This window comes from Talpa europaea, assembly GCF_964194135.1.
Source record: "Talpa europaea genome assembly, chromosome: 1".
NCBI lineage: Eukaryota > Metazoa > Chordata > Mammalia > Eulipotyphla > Talpidae > Talpa > Talpa europaea.
Window position 1 is genome coordinate 9579283 of NC_140073.1, and position 14403 is coordinate 9593685.

Genomic DNA, 14403 nt, shown 5'->3' on the forward strand with positions numbered 1-14403 from the left:
CTCTTGACACTCTGGGCTGCCAAGAGTCTAAGACCAGGGCGGGGGACCCCCTTTTTGTTCGTCTCCACCCCACTCCCCTGTGATGTCACGGCAGGGGTGGGGTCTCCAATCCCAGGCTCCTGATTGCCTGGAATGCAGCTGGCTGGGCCCCCTGGGACTCATGTTTTATCTGCACTGTCTACCGTTTCTGTTCCGTTCGCTTATGCCGCATCTTCATCCCAGCTCACCAGCTGCTCCAGGCTCTTCTCAAAGCCCCTTGCAACGCCCCAGCCTCCAGAAAGCCCACCTGAGCTGAGTTCCCCTTCATTCCCGTGTCTTCCTAACGTCACTCCCTGCAGTCTTCCCGCAGCCATCCCCACCCTTCCTGAGTTGCCCCAATACATGGGCTAGGGGAAGGGGGTCTTTTGGATAGTTCTCCCTGTCTCCTGGGAGGAGGGTGGTGAATATAGTCACATAGTTTGTCTTTCTTATCCAAGTTGGCGGTGGCTGCAGCCCTACCTGTAGCCTGACATCATTGCAGCGGGGATTTTTTAAAACCCTCAGTTTTCTAATCTGAAGCACTAGTGCACTACATGTCCCTGGAAGGGCGGGGCTGTTTCGGCCTTGTTCATCAGTGTCCTCAAACCCTAGACCTGTGTTGGAGCCCAGTGCATATTTATTGGACCTGTTTATCTTTGAGTTTCTAGTTAGTGCTGCAGGGGCCGTCACCCAGGGGTCAAGGCGGGAGTTCAGGGCGCAACAGTGCGTTCCCCCAGCCTCTAATCCCCGGATTGAGTTAGCCAGGTGCAGCAACTTTTAAGTCAGGTTATCAAAGAAACCTTGAGTGTCCATATTCCGTCCTCATGTCTTCCCACGGGTCACGGTCATTCTGAACGTAGCATCGCCGCGATGCTGAGAGGAGAGCACTGCAGCCGGGTGTGGACATCTGGATTCTGGTCTCCGGCTCTGTTGCCAACTCGCCGACAGTGGGAGTTTGCAAAATCCCTTTGGGCCTCGGTTTTCCCATCTGCAAACGGAGGATGGAGGAGAGAGCCCCAAACCTCGCCGTCGGGGCCGGCCTCGCCCCCGGACCTTGCACCTGCGGGCCGCGGAGGGGCCGGCGCGCGCAGAGCCTCCGGGCTAATGTGATTTCCAATCACTCTGGCTCCAGCGTGAACCTGACACCAGCACTTGCATCGAGCCTGCTGGTTGCCAGCCTCTGCCCGGCGGCCCACCCGGCGGGGCAGGGGTGGGGTGTGAACGCGCCGGGGCAGGAGGCCGGTCCCCGCGGCGGGGGTGGGGGGGCGAGACGCCCCTCCCTGGCCGGCGGCTGCGGTCCCGCCAGCTCCCCGGGCTCCGTGGAAACCCCCGCGTGCAGGACAGAGGCTGCGCCTCGCTCCGCCGCATCCACACACGCATCCGTGGACGGTCTGATAAAATAAAACCCCACCGTTTCCCCCGAGAACCCAGCCCTCCCCCAGGAGCGCCTGCCCGGAGAGCCCCGCGCGCTCCCGGGCGCGAAGCGAGGCCGGCTCCCGGGCGGGAGGGGCGGGTCCTCGCCGCGGGGCTCGCCGGGGTCCTCCACGGCGGCCGACGCTCTAGGCGCCCGCCTCGCAGGCCGGCCGGGCTCGCGTCGCTCTAGCCAGCCCGTCGTCTCCATGGTCCGTGCGCGGCTTCCGGTGGCGGGACGCGGGGCCGCGCACGCGGGAAAAGCTTCCCCAGCGTCCCCCCATCCCCTGAGTCCCCGCCCCCCCTCGCGTCCCCCAGCGCGCCCACCGCCCGCCCCCGGGCCGTCGCGAGGCTGCCGCTCGAGGAGGTGGGTGGTGGCCGTCCCGTGCCCCGAGAGGGCGCGGGCCCCGCTCCGCCGCCGAACGCCCGGGGTGGACCGTTCCGCGTTCGAATACGCGGGCTGCGGGCGAATCCATTTTAGCGGGAGGGGGATCGTGGGTTCGGGGCCGCGGCGCGGGGGGGGCGCGGGGGGGGGAGACCGGCCCGCGGAGCCGGGTGGGGGCCGGGCGAGGTGCGGGCCCCGGGCTGGCCCGGGAGTCCCGCTGCTCGTTGCCATGGCGCCGCGGGAGCGCCGGGAGCGGGTGTTGGGGTGCAGGCGCTTCTCCAGGCCCGGGTTTCCAGCCCGGGCCGGGCCTGGCCCCTCGAGCTCTGCCGAGCCCGCCTCCGGGTGAGTTCCCGGGCAGCGGCGGGCCTGAGACATCCCCGAGCCAGGGCTGGCCGCCTGGCTTCACGCCGCGGCTGAGTGGGCTGTTACCTTCCGTGCTTACCGCTCTCCTTCCTGAAATCACCCCCCCCCAGCCTGCAGAGGATCTACCTACCCACCCGGGAAGGTGCGGCCCGGCCCAGGTCAGCATGGCAGAAACACTGGAGTTCAACGATGTCTATCAGGAGGTGAAAGGCTCCATGGTGAGAGGGACTTGGGCTTTTAACATCGGTGGGGAGAGGGGAGGGGAGTAGATGTTCTGCCCATCAGCAAGAGCTTGCTTTGGTGGTGATGTTGTTCCCTTTGGAAAAGGAATGAAATACAACGTGTACCTGGCGTTCCCCCAACGAGAGGCACTCCTGAGAGAGAACTAGCAAGTTGTGGGAACTGAGTACAGGCTGCTGGTTCCAGAGCCCTGCTGCTGAGGACTTGCAGAGGCTCTGGAGTCAGAGCCAGGATTAGAACCCAGACTTCCTGGCTTCTTTTTTCCTGTTACTGGTCCTCTTACGGACCTCACTAGCTGTTGCCTTTTGCATTGAAACCTGGCCTGCCCAGAGTAAGTGCTGGATGGGACTGTACCTGGCAGTACATTTCTGTGCATTTGGGCCTGTCTTTCCCACAGAATGATGGTCGGCTGAGGTTGAGCCGCCAGGGTATCATCTTCAAGAACAGTAAGACTGGCAAAGTGGACAACATCCAGGCTGGGGAGTTGACGGAAGGCATCTGGCGCCGCGTGGCTCTGGGCCACGGACTCAAACTGCTCACGAAGAATGGCCATGTTTACAAATACGATGGCTTCCGAGAATCGGTGAGATGCCCTGTTGCTGAAGCCCCCCCCCCCCAACTTACTGTGTCATCTATTGTCTATTTTTAATCTTCTAGAGAACATTGGGACTTAGTCTTCTAACAAACAACGTAATTGCTAGTCTGGGCTGCTTAGAGCAGACCAGTACATACTGAGGCCAGTACATGATCAGTGTCCAGCCTGAGGCGTCAAAGTCACGGGAGTTTCTTTGTACCTTGGTTCCAGAAGATTTTCAACCATTTTGGTTTTTCGGTAGATTCTGCTCAAAACCTGTATCTCAGTTCATTGTCTTAACTTGATGCATTAGTTTGAGTTGTGTTTTTGCATTTTGAATTGCTCGAGTTAAAGACTTGACTTCATTTCCACTTTCACTAAAGCAATCGTGCACAAAGTCAGGAAGCATCGTGAGGCCCATAGCAGGTGGTCACTGCCTTACTTTACTCTTCTCCCAGCCTGAGATCCAGCCCACAGAAACCACCTCTTTCAACAGCCTTTTAAATACTTTTACAGCTGAGATTCTAAGTCGGCATGCATTTCTGATAAAAAGGTATAGTGGGGGTAGTTTCTCAGAAGTAGAATGAGGTTTGTGTGAAGGCCCTCGGCCTTTACTGGGCTTGCTCTCTCCCACCCACAGGAGTTTGAGAAACTCTCTGATTTCTTCAAAACTCACTATCGCCTTGAGCTAATGGAGAAGGACCTGTGTGTGAAGGGCTGGAACTGGGGGACGGTGAAATTTGGTGGTGAGTCCTGGGGAAGATTGAGGTTTTGGGGGAGGAGGTTGGGTGAAGGGTTGCAGCCTTTGCCTTGTTTCACTTGCTTTCTGCCACCGCCTCTGACGTCCTATCCATGGGTAATTCATCAGGCATTTAGTGAGGACCAGCGATGGTTCAGGCCCTGTGCCTGGGCTTGGGCACAGGGTGAACATACTGGCGCCAGTCCCGGTGTGGTGGGGATGTTTATGCGGACTGGGGGCAAGGCGCTTGTGACACGATTACCCCCTGCTCACAGGGCAGCTGCTGTCCTTTGACATTGGCGACCAACCAGTCTTTGAGATACCCCTAAGCAACGTGTCCCAGTGCACCACAGGCAAGAACGAGGTGACGCTGGAGTTCCACCAGAACGATGACGCGGAGGTCTCGCTCATGGAGGTGCGCTTCTACGTGCCTCCCACCCAGGAGGACGGTGTGGATCCTGTGGAGGTGAGGCTTTCCCCGGTTGCCTTGGGAGCAGACGGTGCTGAGCCTGGCTCCCCGCTACTCAGTAACCACTGTGTGTTCGGCAGGCCTTTGCCCAGAACGTGCTGTCTAAGGCAGACGTGATCCAGGCCACTGGGGACGCCATCTGCATCTTCCGGGAGCTGCAGTGTCTTACTCCCCGAGGCCGGTACGACATTCGGATCTACCCCACCTTTCTGCACCTGCATGGCAAGACCTTCGACTACAAGATCCCCTACACCACTGTGCTGCGTCTCTTTTTGCTGCCCCACAAGGACCAGCGCCAGATGTTCTTTGTGGTGAGCAGAAACCCCTGGAAGTGGGTTGTCGTGGGTTTTGCCTCGTTAGTAGATAGGTCCCACTGGTGCTTAGTTATTTAATTAGCAGGCTAATTAGCATGTTCATGTGGAACGACTGGTGCTAATCCTCCTGGGCTTTTCCTTACCAGATCAGCCTGGATCCCCCCATCAAGCAGGGCCAGACCCGCTACCACTTCCTGATCCTCCTCTTCTCCAAGGATGAGGACATTGCCTTGACTCTCAACATGAACGAGTGAGTGCTCCCTGGACACGTTTCCTGCCCCTGTCCAGGTGTACCGTTGGGAGGCAGCAGGGCTCGTGACCTCTTATGCCTCCCTCCGTAGGGAAGAGGTGGAGAAGCGCTTTGAGGGGCGGCTCACCAAGAACATGTCGGGATCCCTCTACGAGATGGTCAGCCGGGTCATGAAGGCGCTGGTGAACCGCAAGATCACAGTGCCAGGAAACTTCCAAGGGTGAGGATGAGGCTGGCATCCTGGCCAGTCCTGTGAGCTAAGCCACTTCTTCCTGGGGAACCCCTTTGGGATGGGAACACAACCTCAGGTGGCTGGCTCGTGCTGAGATGGGGGTCTGTAGCTTGTTGCTGGGCAGCTCGCTGAGGGCCTGAGTGCAGGTGTCATGCTGACACAGGTGCCCTAGGGCTCCGTGCCGCCTCTGCTCAGGTAGCACTGACCGGGCTCCTGGTCCCTCCACCAGGCACTCGGGGGCCCAGTGCATCACCTGCTCCTACAAGGCGAGCTCAGGGCTCCTGTACCCACTGGAGCGGGGCTTCATCTACGTCCACAAGCCACCTGTGCACATCCGCTTCGACGAGATCTCCTTTGTCAACTTTGCCCGCGGCACCACCACCACTCGTTCCTTTGACTTTGAAATCGAGACCAAGCAGGGCACTCAGTATACCTTCAGTAGCATCGAGAGGTGAGAGCCGCCGCCGGCCACTTGTTGGGCATCCTGGGCCCCTCCCGACCTGTGACTCTTCCCTGGCTTTTCAGACCTTGAGCAGAATTACTCTTTTGCTTCCCTGGGATTTGGTCCTTCTCCTTGGAACACTCAGCCTTGGAAGCTTCTCTGTTGCTTGCTTTTTGTACTTGTATTCTGAAAGCTCTGTATGTTCAGTGCTAGCCCTGCTTCTCCTCTGCTCTCCCCGTGACGGGGGATGCGTGCGCGCGCATGCGCGCTTCTCTCTCTCTCTCTCTCTCTCTCTCTCTCTCTCTCTCTCTCTCTCTCTCTCTCTCTCTCTCTCGGAGTGAACTTTGTGTCTGGGTAGACAGCAACTAATGTTTATTAAGTGCTCATTGTGGGTTAGATGTTTGACAAACACCTTCCTGCTCCATCTTTGTGACCCTGTGAAGTGGTGAAATCCAGACCAGTGAAAAGATGAAAACATCCCCTCCCCTACCAGCCACTTCCAGCTCTGTGCATGTTTGGTAAACAAACAGGTGCACAGCCCTCCCCACCTTTCAGAGCTCCTGAGAGCTGAGCAGGTCCCTCTTTTAAGACTAGGGTCTTGGAGCCGTAGGGTTGGATAATGGAGTGAAGCGAGTCAGGCCCTGTGGTCTTTCCCTGCTCAGGGGTGTCAGAACAGCCTGTGGCCCACCCCCTGCCTTCCTACCGCCGGGTAACATGTGCATCTCCCCTCACAGGGAAGAGTACGGGAAGCTGTTTGATTTTGTTAATGCAAAAAAACTCAACATCAAAAACCGAGGACTGAAAGAGGTACCTCTGTGTGTGGAAGGATGAGCCCCTCTCTTGTTCTTTCTGAAGGGGGAAGAGGGCAGGGTTTTTTCTGGCGGCTTTTTCACTCTCTCTTCTCTTCTTACCCTTATAGAAAAAGGAGGTGCGTGTGACCCTTCCCCCCTTCCTGGTGCAGGTTTCCTCAGCATGACCTTAGAGCAGTCTCTGTAGTCCCTCAGGCGCCCCCAGTGGGGCTGGGAGAGGGAGGGGCTTGGACTAACCCCGTTGGCAGGAAGTTGGTGGTTGTAGGCCCTGCACGTTGGCTGTGTGTGGACAATGCAGCTCAGGGTCTTCTGGGAGCTGCTGCTTTGATTTTCACAGGCATGGGGGAGTGCTTTGGAGTGTGCAGGGGTGCTGGTGCCAAGGCGAGTGGGCCCTCACACCCATCTCTTCCCTGGCTAGGGCATGAACCCAAGCTATGATGATTACGCTGACTCCGACGAGGATCAGCACGATGCCTACTTGGAGCGGATGAAGGAGGAGGGCAAGATCCGGGAAGAAAACGCCAATGACAGCAGTGATGACTCAGGAGAAGAAACTGGTGGGCTAGCCCTGGCAGTGCCGGGCATCCGGGAACCAGGGCCGGGCTCACCCCGGGGCCAGAGCTGGGTGTCCAGGTCAGGGGCAGATTTCCCCTGAGGCAAAGCTGATGCAGCCTGTGTTTTGTTTTGTTTTAGATGAGTCTTTTAACCCAGGTGAAGAAGAGGAAGATGTGGCAGAAGAGTGAGTTTTGGTTCTGCTTTATGGGGGTGAGGTGGTGACTTATAAGCTTAAGGGGCCAGATTTCTGGATGTTTGTCACGTGCCAGCATTAGCTACTGACCCAGGGTGGAAAGTGGCCTCCATCGAGGTGATGCATGAAAATGAAAATGCTACAGAAATTGCCCAGGGTTTTGTAAGTGTGAGGCCTACCGTGAAGCCAGACCAGTGCGGGGAAAGAGGATGGGTGTCAGCCACACTTGTCCTTACAACTGGGGGCTCTTGGGTCTGTTGGTGACTGTTGCCTCTAAGACAGCAGCAGTTGTCCTGTGCTTACTGCTCAAGACCCTGGATGGCCAGCCTTAGAAAAGGGACTCATGCTGATCTTAGCATAAAAGGGAATTTTATCAGGTCACGTACCTGAAGAGTTCAGGGCTTCAGGTACCTGGGTCGAGGTGCTCAGAAGTTTTGGGGAATCTGTTTTATTTCTTCTGATTTCCTTATTTTTAGATAGGGTTGCCCGGTGTGGAGCCGGATGACCCTCAGGAGCTGTGGGCAGGCTGACCCCTGTGGATTAACACCCAGAAGTGCCTCCTCAGAGCAGCAGTGCACGGTGTTACTTGCCCTTCCTGAGTCTGAGTTTCCAGGATGTGCTCTTATGGGCCAGAGCTGAGTCCTTAGAGCCTGTGTGTAGGGTGAGCCCCTCCTGAATGGAGGCAGGGTGGTTCCCAAAAGAAAAGTGGGACTCTCTTAATCCGGAAGACTTGGGAATGAAGGTTGGCAGCACAAAAGAAGAAAAAAATGTACAGGAGCCCACTAGTTCCTCTTGCCATATACTCGTGGAGATGAGTGAGCAGTGCGTGTGAAAATACCTTGAGAACTGCTCAGCACCAGTCGGGGAGGTAGCCCCAGCTCCGCATGTATCAAATGGGACTACTCATCACGCAGCTCATGTGTACTAGGTTGCACTGAAGCTGGTTTCCTCTACTTTTATCTTAACTAGTTGTCTCTTCGTCAGAAAAGACTAGGGTAGATTGAGATGATTAACTCAAGGAAGCAGTGAAGGAACAGACTTGGGGCCTGTTTCAGGTGAGAGAGAATGAGACAGCCTTTCTGTCCCTGGGATCATGGGGATAGAGTGGGACTGCGCTAGGCCGTGACCAAGGAGAGCAGCTGAAACCCATCGGTTCGTTTGGTTTTCATTGATTGATTGGACAACTGACCCTGCTGTGGCTGGTCTGGAGGGGTGGTGGGGAGGAAGCAGGGTGGGGGCTGGTGGCAGAGGCTGTCCCGTGCCTCTCCTGCCCCCTTTTAGGGCAGCTGCCTTTGGATATGTTTTCTTCCCGTCCTGTGGCAGTGGGTGCTGGCTCCCCCCAGAGTGTAAACCCGGCTTTTTGGCAGGTTTGACAGCAACGCTTCTGCCAGCTCCTCCAGTAATGAGGGTGACAGTGACCGGGAGGAGAAGAAACGGAAGCAGCTTAAAAAGGCCAAGATGGCCAAGGATCGCAAGAGCCGCAAGAAGCCTACAGAGGTGCATGCTGTCCCCAAGATGGAAGGGTGGTGGGGAACCCAGTCCCTGTCTTCCCTGTCCGCCACCAGTCGGATCTGCTGACGGGCCCTCCTGGGGCTGCTTTGTGTAGCCAGTGATTATGGCCTTGAGGAGAATCTTGTTGGAAATCTTTTTCTCTTGGTCCTGGGAGATCTGAATTAGGAGACAGCCTTCTGTCCCAGGAGTCCAAGGAAGGGGGCCTTGAGCACTAGGCACTGGGGTATAAAGTGGGGGAGATGTGGACTTGCCCTTGGGGCGGTCTCAGAGAGGCTTGCTATAGTTGAGTCCCTTCTCCAATCCCCCCTGCCTCCCCCAAGCAGTGATCTCAGTAATTTCTTTGGGAGAATGTGGGGGATGAGTGGAAAATAGGTGACTGAAGGCATTTGGATTCTTGTGTAGGTGAAAAAGGGCAAAGATCCCAATGCCCCCAAGAGGCCCATGTCTGCTTACATGCTGTGGCTCAATGCCAGCCGAGAGAAGATCAAATCAGACCATCCCGGCATCAGTATCACGGATCTTTCCAAGAAGGCAGGCGAGATCTGGAAGGGAATGTCCAAAGAAAAGAAAGAGGTGAGCAACCGCAAAAATGAGGGATGGCTAGTCCTATAGATGCTGGAGGGGCCTGGGGGGCCAGTGGTGGACCTTTTCTATGCAAATTTTGTCTGCCCCAGGGAAGAAGAGGTTTTCTTTTTCTCATATATTCTCAATCTCTCTCTCTGTGTGTGTGTGTGTGTGTGTGTGTGTGTGTGTGTGTGTGTGAAAAACAGGAGTGGGATCGCAAGGCAGAGGATGCCAGGAGGGATTATGAAAAAGCCATGAAAGAATATGAAGGGGGCCGGGGTGAGTCTTCTAAGAGGTAAGTGTTGGGAACAAAATGACACAGTAACTACATTTTTTGGGCAGCTCATTTTTTAGGTCCAAGTTGAGAATTGGGGTATTAAGATAACAGGCTTCTCACGGCAGTAGGGTGATGCTTCTCAAATCTGGATAGGCAGTTGAGCAAGTATAGCTAAGCCGCTAGGGAATTCCTCAAGTCACCAATACATAGGACCCATTTCCCTAAGGGTTGATTTTATTTGAAGGTATGGGGGGATTTAAAAAAATGATTATTGTTCAGCATAATTCACATGAGTTTTTAACAATAAAGCCAGGTGTGTGAAAAAAGTTCTGCATGAAGCTACTTGGGGCTGTGGCCCGATTCCTTTGGCTGTTGACCCGCGTACTCTCCCTCAGGCGCTTAGGCCCCGCGCGGCTGCGGTGGCTGATGTGCGCGGTGGCTGATGTGTAGGTGAAAGGAGAGGTGTGACAGGTTGGGAAAGGCCCTGGTCAGACTAGGAGAGGTCTGGCCTTGATGATGGGAGCACCTGAACGCACAGCTCTTGCTAATACAGGGACAAGTCAAAGAAGAAGAAGAAAGTGAAGGTGAAGATGGAGAAGAAGTCAACGCCCTCCAGGGGCTCATCATCCAAGTCTTCAGCGAGGCAGCTAAGCGAGAGCTTCAAGAGCAAAGAGTTTGTGTCCAGTGATGAGAGCTCTTCGGGAGAGAACAAGAGTAAAAAGAAGAGAAGGCGGAGTGAGGTGTGCCAGGAGTTTTTGCTATGGTTGGGGGCAGTGGGTGTTTCTGGGCTAGGGTTGTGGTTGGTCTATGAGGTGATGAGATGGAGTGGGGAGGTGAGTCACGTTCTGAGTGCTGGAGTTTGGGGAGGGGGGTGTGAACTGCGGATCCTTCACCACTAAAATGTGGTAGGGACGATGACCACACCTTTCTCCATAAGAGACCTTTGGTTTTCAGGACTCCGAAGAAGAGGAACTAGCCAGTACGCCCCCCAGCTCAGAAGACTCAGCGTCGGGATCTGATGAGTAGAGGAGGAAAATTCTCTCCTTCAGCTTGCCCCGTTACACCCCCCAGGCTCCCCACTCATGTTTTGGTACCTGTTTCTCCTTATGAAATGTAGTCCTTGGGTTCTGTGCCATCTGAACAAGCTCTCCTGGTAGTATGCACTTCACGGGGCAGCAAAGGTGTTGTCTTGCTGGGCTGCCTCACCAGGATGGCTCTTTATAATTTGGAGGAGAGACTGGGTGGGAGGCAGGGCAGTGCAGGATCCAAATCCTGTCCTATTTTCCTGACCTTAGGGATACAGCTGCTGCTTGTCATGTTCATGTAGCTGCAGCAGGCAGGGGTCATGTGAGGTCAGGCCTGTAGCTCCTATCTGGGACCTATTTCTACATTTATTTTGTATTTCTGGTCTGTGAAAAAAATCAACATTTAATAAAAGGGAAGTGACTTTGGAAACCATGTCTGTACTTTTCTTGGTGCTGTTTACCACACCACTCTGACAGGTCAGGGCTGGGAAGCAGGTCTCCAGGTACATCCTGTGCTGTTCCCGGCTGGACCAGCATTGGTTTTCACCCTCTTCTGCCGGAATGGGCCACCTGAGAGTGTAGAAATGAGAGCTGATCTGATTAGGAAGTCTCTCTCGCTCGCAGATCACTCCATTAGCCAACCTAAGGCAGGCAGCTCTTGGCAGGCTCCATCCTTAATCAATATGAGGCAAGGGTCTTCCAAGGCTTTAGATAATGGAATCAGAATTGACCAGCTCCCCCGCAGCTGGGTGGGGGTGTAGAAACCTGAGCCTGGAGAATTTGGGGAGATGAGTTACGGGAGAGGAGAAGGGAATACCACACTTTGTGTTTGGGAAGGACTCACATCTGGGAAGGGGCACAGCGGGAGCTAAGCAGAGCTCCGACGAGGGAAGAGCTTCCAGTCTAACCCAGGCGACAGACCAGAATTTATACACGTGGGGTGGCCACGTGGCGAAGGTTATCAGGCGTCTGCACCGAGAGCCGTTCCAGGCCGCCAGCGGTTACCTCCTTCCTAGCGTGACTCGATGGTGCGGCGTCCGCGGGCTGCGGGCGGAGGCTCGGCCGTCCCGAGGCAGTGTCCTCTCTAGGCTGTCATCTCGGTGGCCGCGGTGCCCGCGCGCTCTTCGGGGTTGGCTGAATTGCGTCAGTTTCGCCCAGTTCCGAGCCTGGGGCGGGCCCCTCATTTGCAAGATCATGAATAATTAAGTAGCTGGGCCGCGCCGATTTGCATACGGCCAGAGGAGCCCCGCAGGGGCTCGGGATTTCACCGGCTTCTGCATATTCATGAGGCGCGCGGGGCGGGGCGGGGCGCGCGGGGCGGGGCCCGCCGGGCTCGCTCTGGCTCGGTCCCGCGCCGGCGGCGGCAGCGGGCGGCGGTGGCGGCGGCTGGCGTGGGGCGCCGAGCCCGAGCCGAGCGGAGCCGGAGCCGGGCGCGCGTGAGTGGCGGGGGCGGGCGGCGCGCGGGCGCAGGAGGGGGCGGGGCCGGGCGGGGCGGGGGAGAGGCAGGGAGCGGCGGGCGCCTCCAGCGCGGACCCGGGGGTGAGGCGGGGTGTCAGCAGGAAAGTTTGCCGGGGCCGGGGCCGGGCCCGGGGGCGCGGGGGCGCCGGCGCGTGGCGCGGGGGCGGGGGGCGCACGGTCTGGGGCTCCGCTGGCCCGGCCAGAGGAAAGGGGGGAGGGGGCGAGGGCTCGAGGCGGGGCCGGGGGCGGGCGGAGCTGCCGGGGGACCCCCGCTTCCCCCTTCCCCCGGGCCGCGCTCGCCCCCTCCCCGGCCCCCTCGGCACGCCCCCAGCCCCCCAGCCCGCCCCCACCCCGGCGGCGGCCCCTGCCCGCGGCTGCTGCCCATCCCGCGCGCCGGTGCCCGGCGCCCGCCGCCCCCGCCCGCCCGCGCCCGCGCGGCCGCCGCCGGCCCCTCTGTCCAGAGCGCCCCACTGGGCCCCTCCAGACGGCCCCTCGCCCCGGGCTGTTCCGTCCTCCCGCTGGCCCGCCCTCCTGCAGCAGCGAGCGTGCGGCCCCGCCGACCTCCCTGGCCCCCGACCCCGCCGCCGATCCCAGGTCCGGAGGGGCCGCCCTGCCGGCAGCGACGCCCCCTCGGCCCCCACCGGGGCTCCCGGGGCTGCCGGCTGCGCCCAGTCTCCCAGCTGCCTTGGCTCCCGGGGTCGGCTGGTCTCCCCGACTCTCGTGGGTGGGCGTGCTGAGAGTCGCTGTTCTTCCGTGGCTTTTGGCTAAGGCCTTGGTCACCTGGCCATCCTGGCGAGGGCCTCTGTGCTGCTGGGGCCCCCTCCTCAATTGGGGAGGGGGAGCCCCCCTCTTTCATTGCTGCCTACTGCCGAGGTACCTAGCAGGCCCTCCGGGATGGGATACGGTTTGGCAGTTCTGGGCCAGTTCGCCCCTGTTTCTGACCACCCACACCATGTCCCTGGTACTAATACTCAAGGACAAGGAAACGATCTTGTTTTTTTTCTAATGGTATTTTTTCCTCGTGCCCCTCCCCCACGCACACTTGGATGGCTCTGCACAGTTATTCACCCACCCACGGTGAGCAGCCCTCCCCTTGCTTGGGTACTGGGCCGTACTTGGGTGGAGGGGTTCGCAGCCCTGGGTTTCTGTCGACTCTTTCCACCTTTGAAGCAAGCTGGGGCAGGGTCAAAGGTGAGGAGTGGGTGTTTTGCAAAAGTCCATAGCAGAGGTCCCTTAGGATTGGTGCTGTCTTCCTGACTGGAGTGGGTAACTGGAGGAGGAGGCAGGCAGTGCTTCTTGCAGGTAGGAGAGGCTGAGGTTGTCCTCAGGGCTCTGTGTATACCTAACAGGTTATAGGAAACATTCCCTTTCTTTGGAACCAGAGGGGCAGCGTTCTGCCCCCCAGCCCCTCCCTGGAGAGCTGGGGGTGGGGTTGGTGAGTGGGAAGGTGCTTCTGGAACCAGGATGGGAACTGAAGAGGTGGAGGAGCACATGGAGACAGGTGACAGGACTGGGGCCTGCGGGAGTGAAGGACCTGTCTGGAATGCTGGGGTCTGGGGAGAGGAGGAGGTGGTTGCCAAAGTCGATAGCTCGTGGGTGATACTGGTTGGAGTCATACTAATAATGGCCAGCATTTATTGGGCACCAGGCTAAGCAGTTTGCATGCACTATCTCGTGTGACCCTCCCAACGGGTTCAGTCATTTCCTTTTTCAGAGAGGGAAACTGAGGCTTAGAGAAGTCGGCAAGGTCACACAGTTAGAAAGTGGTAGAGCCACCCAGTACTTGAACTCTGGTGTAGCAGATCTGAAGCTCCTGGCCCAGGCTTGGGGGGGTTGTCTCTTTGGCTTCTTCCATAGCACCTTGCCACCGGGTTTTAAATTTCTTCTTCTGTCCCCCTCAAATCTCCTTCAGGCCAAGCCTAGGCTGGTGGGTGATGCCCACAGAGCCCCTTTTCAGAGGCTGTAACTGTCTTACCCTGACTGTCCTAGATGGGGGAACCCCAGGGAGTTTTCCCCCAAGCTACCCCACCCCCCGGATGTTCTCAAGCCCTGTCCCATTCTCCCAGCCCAGGCCAGCCCGGGCTCCTCCTTCCTCTTGGCGAGGCTCTGGAAATCCAGTGGGAGGCCATTGCTATGGCAACGGGACTAGGCCCTGGCTTTACCTCATCAAATTCCAAGCTGAAGCCAAAGCGATTGAGAAATTAGAGAAAAAAATGTATTCCAGATGTTTACTTTTTATTCTTTATTTTTCCGTGTTTGGATGAGACAGCTCTGAGGGAGGCGGGAGTGGGGCCGGGACGTGGGGGGGGGCGAGGGGGGAGAGGGAACCACTCCCAGCTGTAGGGGGAGGGAAGGAAGGAGGGTGAGCGGGAAGGGGGAGGCAGCCGTGGGGCGGAGCCGCAGGTTGGGGAGGAGCGGGTTTTTCCCGTCTCCCATGAGGTGATTCACGGAGCGGAGCGTCTTCAGACCGTGTGGCCCTCTCGCTCTGCCGGGGAGTAGATAGGAGCACATACCTCCAGCTGGGCCGCTGGACCCAAGGGCTGCCTTGGGAACGGTAAGTGGGGTGTCCGGAGA

The 14403-nt window shown here is 57.8% G+C and overlaps 1 protein-coding gene across 1 annotated transcript; it reads left to right on the plus strand.

Annotated features, from left to right (window-relative positions):
- Window positions 1-2340: 2340 nt before the first annotated feature.
- Window positions 2341-10372, plus strand: SSRP1 (structure specific recognition protein 1; the record flags this gene model as incomplete). Its single annotated transcript, XM_084232462.1, has 16 exons — window positions 2341-2394; window positions 2814-2999; window positions 3631-3736; window positions 4005-4195; window positions 4279-4509; window positions 4659-4762; window positions 4854-4982; window positions 5224-5445; window positions 6171-6243; window positions 6664-6802; window positions 6939-6984; window positions 8361-8490; window positions 8908-9078; window positions 9276-9364; window positions 9900-10086; window positions 10301-10372. 16 exons carry the CDS (start codon window positions 2341-2343, stop codon window positions 10370-10372), a joined length of 2130 nt encoding a protein of 709 aa, XP_084088588.1.
- Between the last annotated feature and the right edge of the window lie 4031 nt (window positions 10373-14403).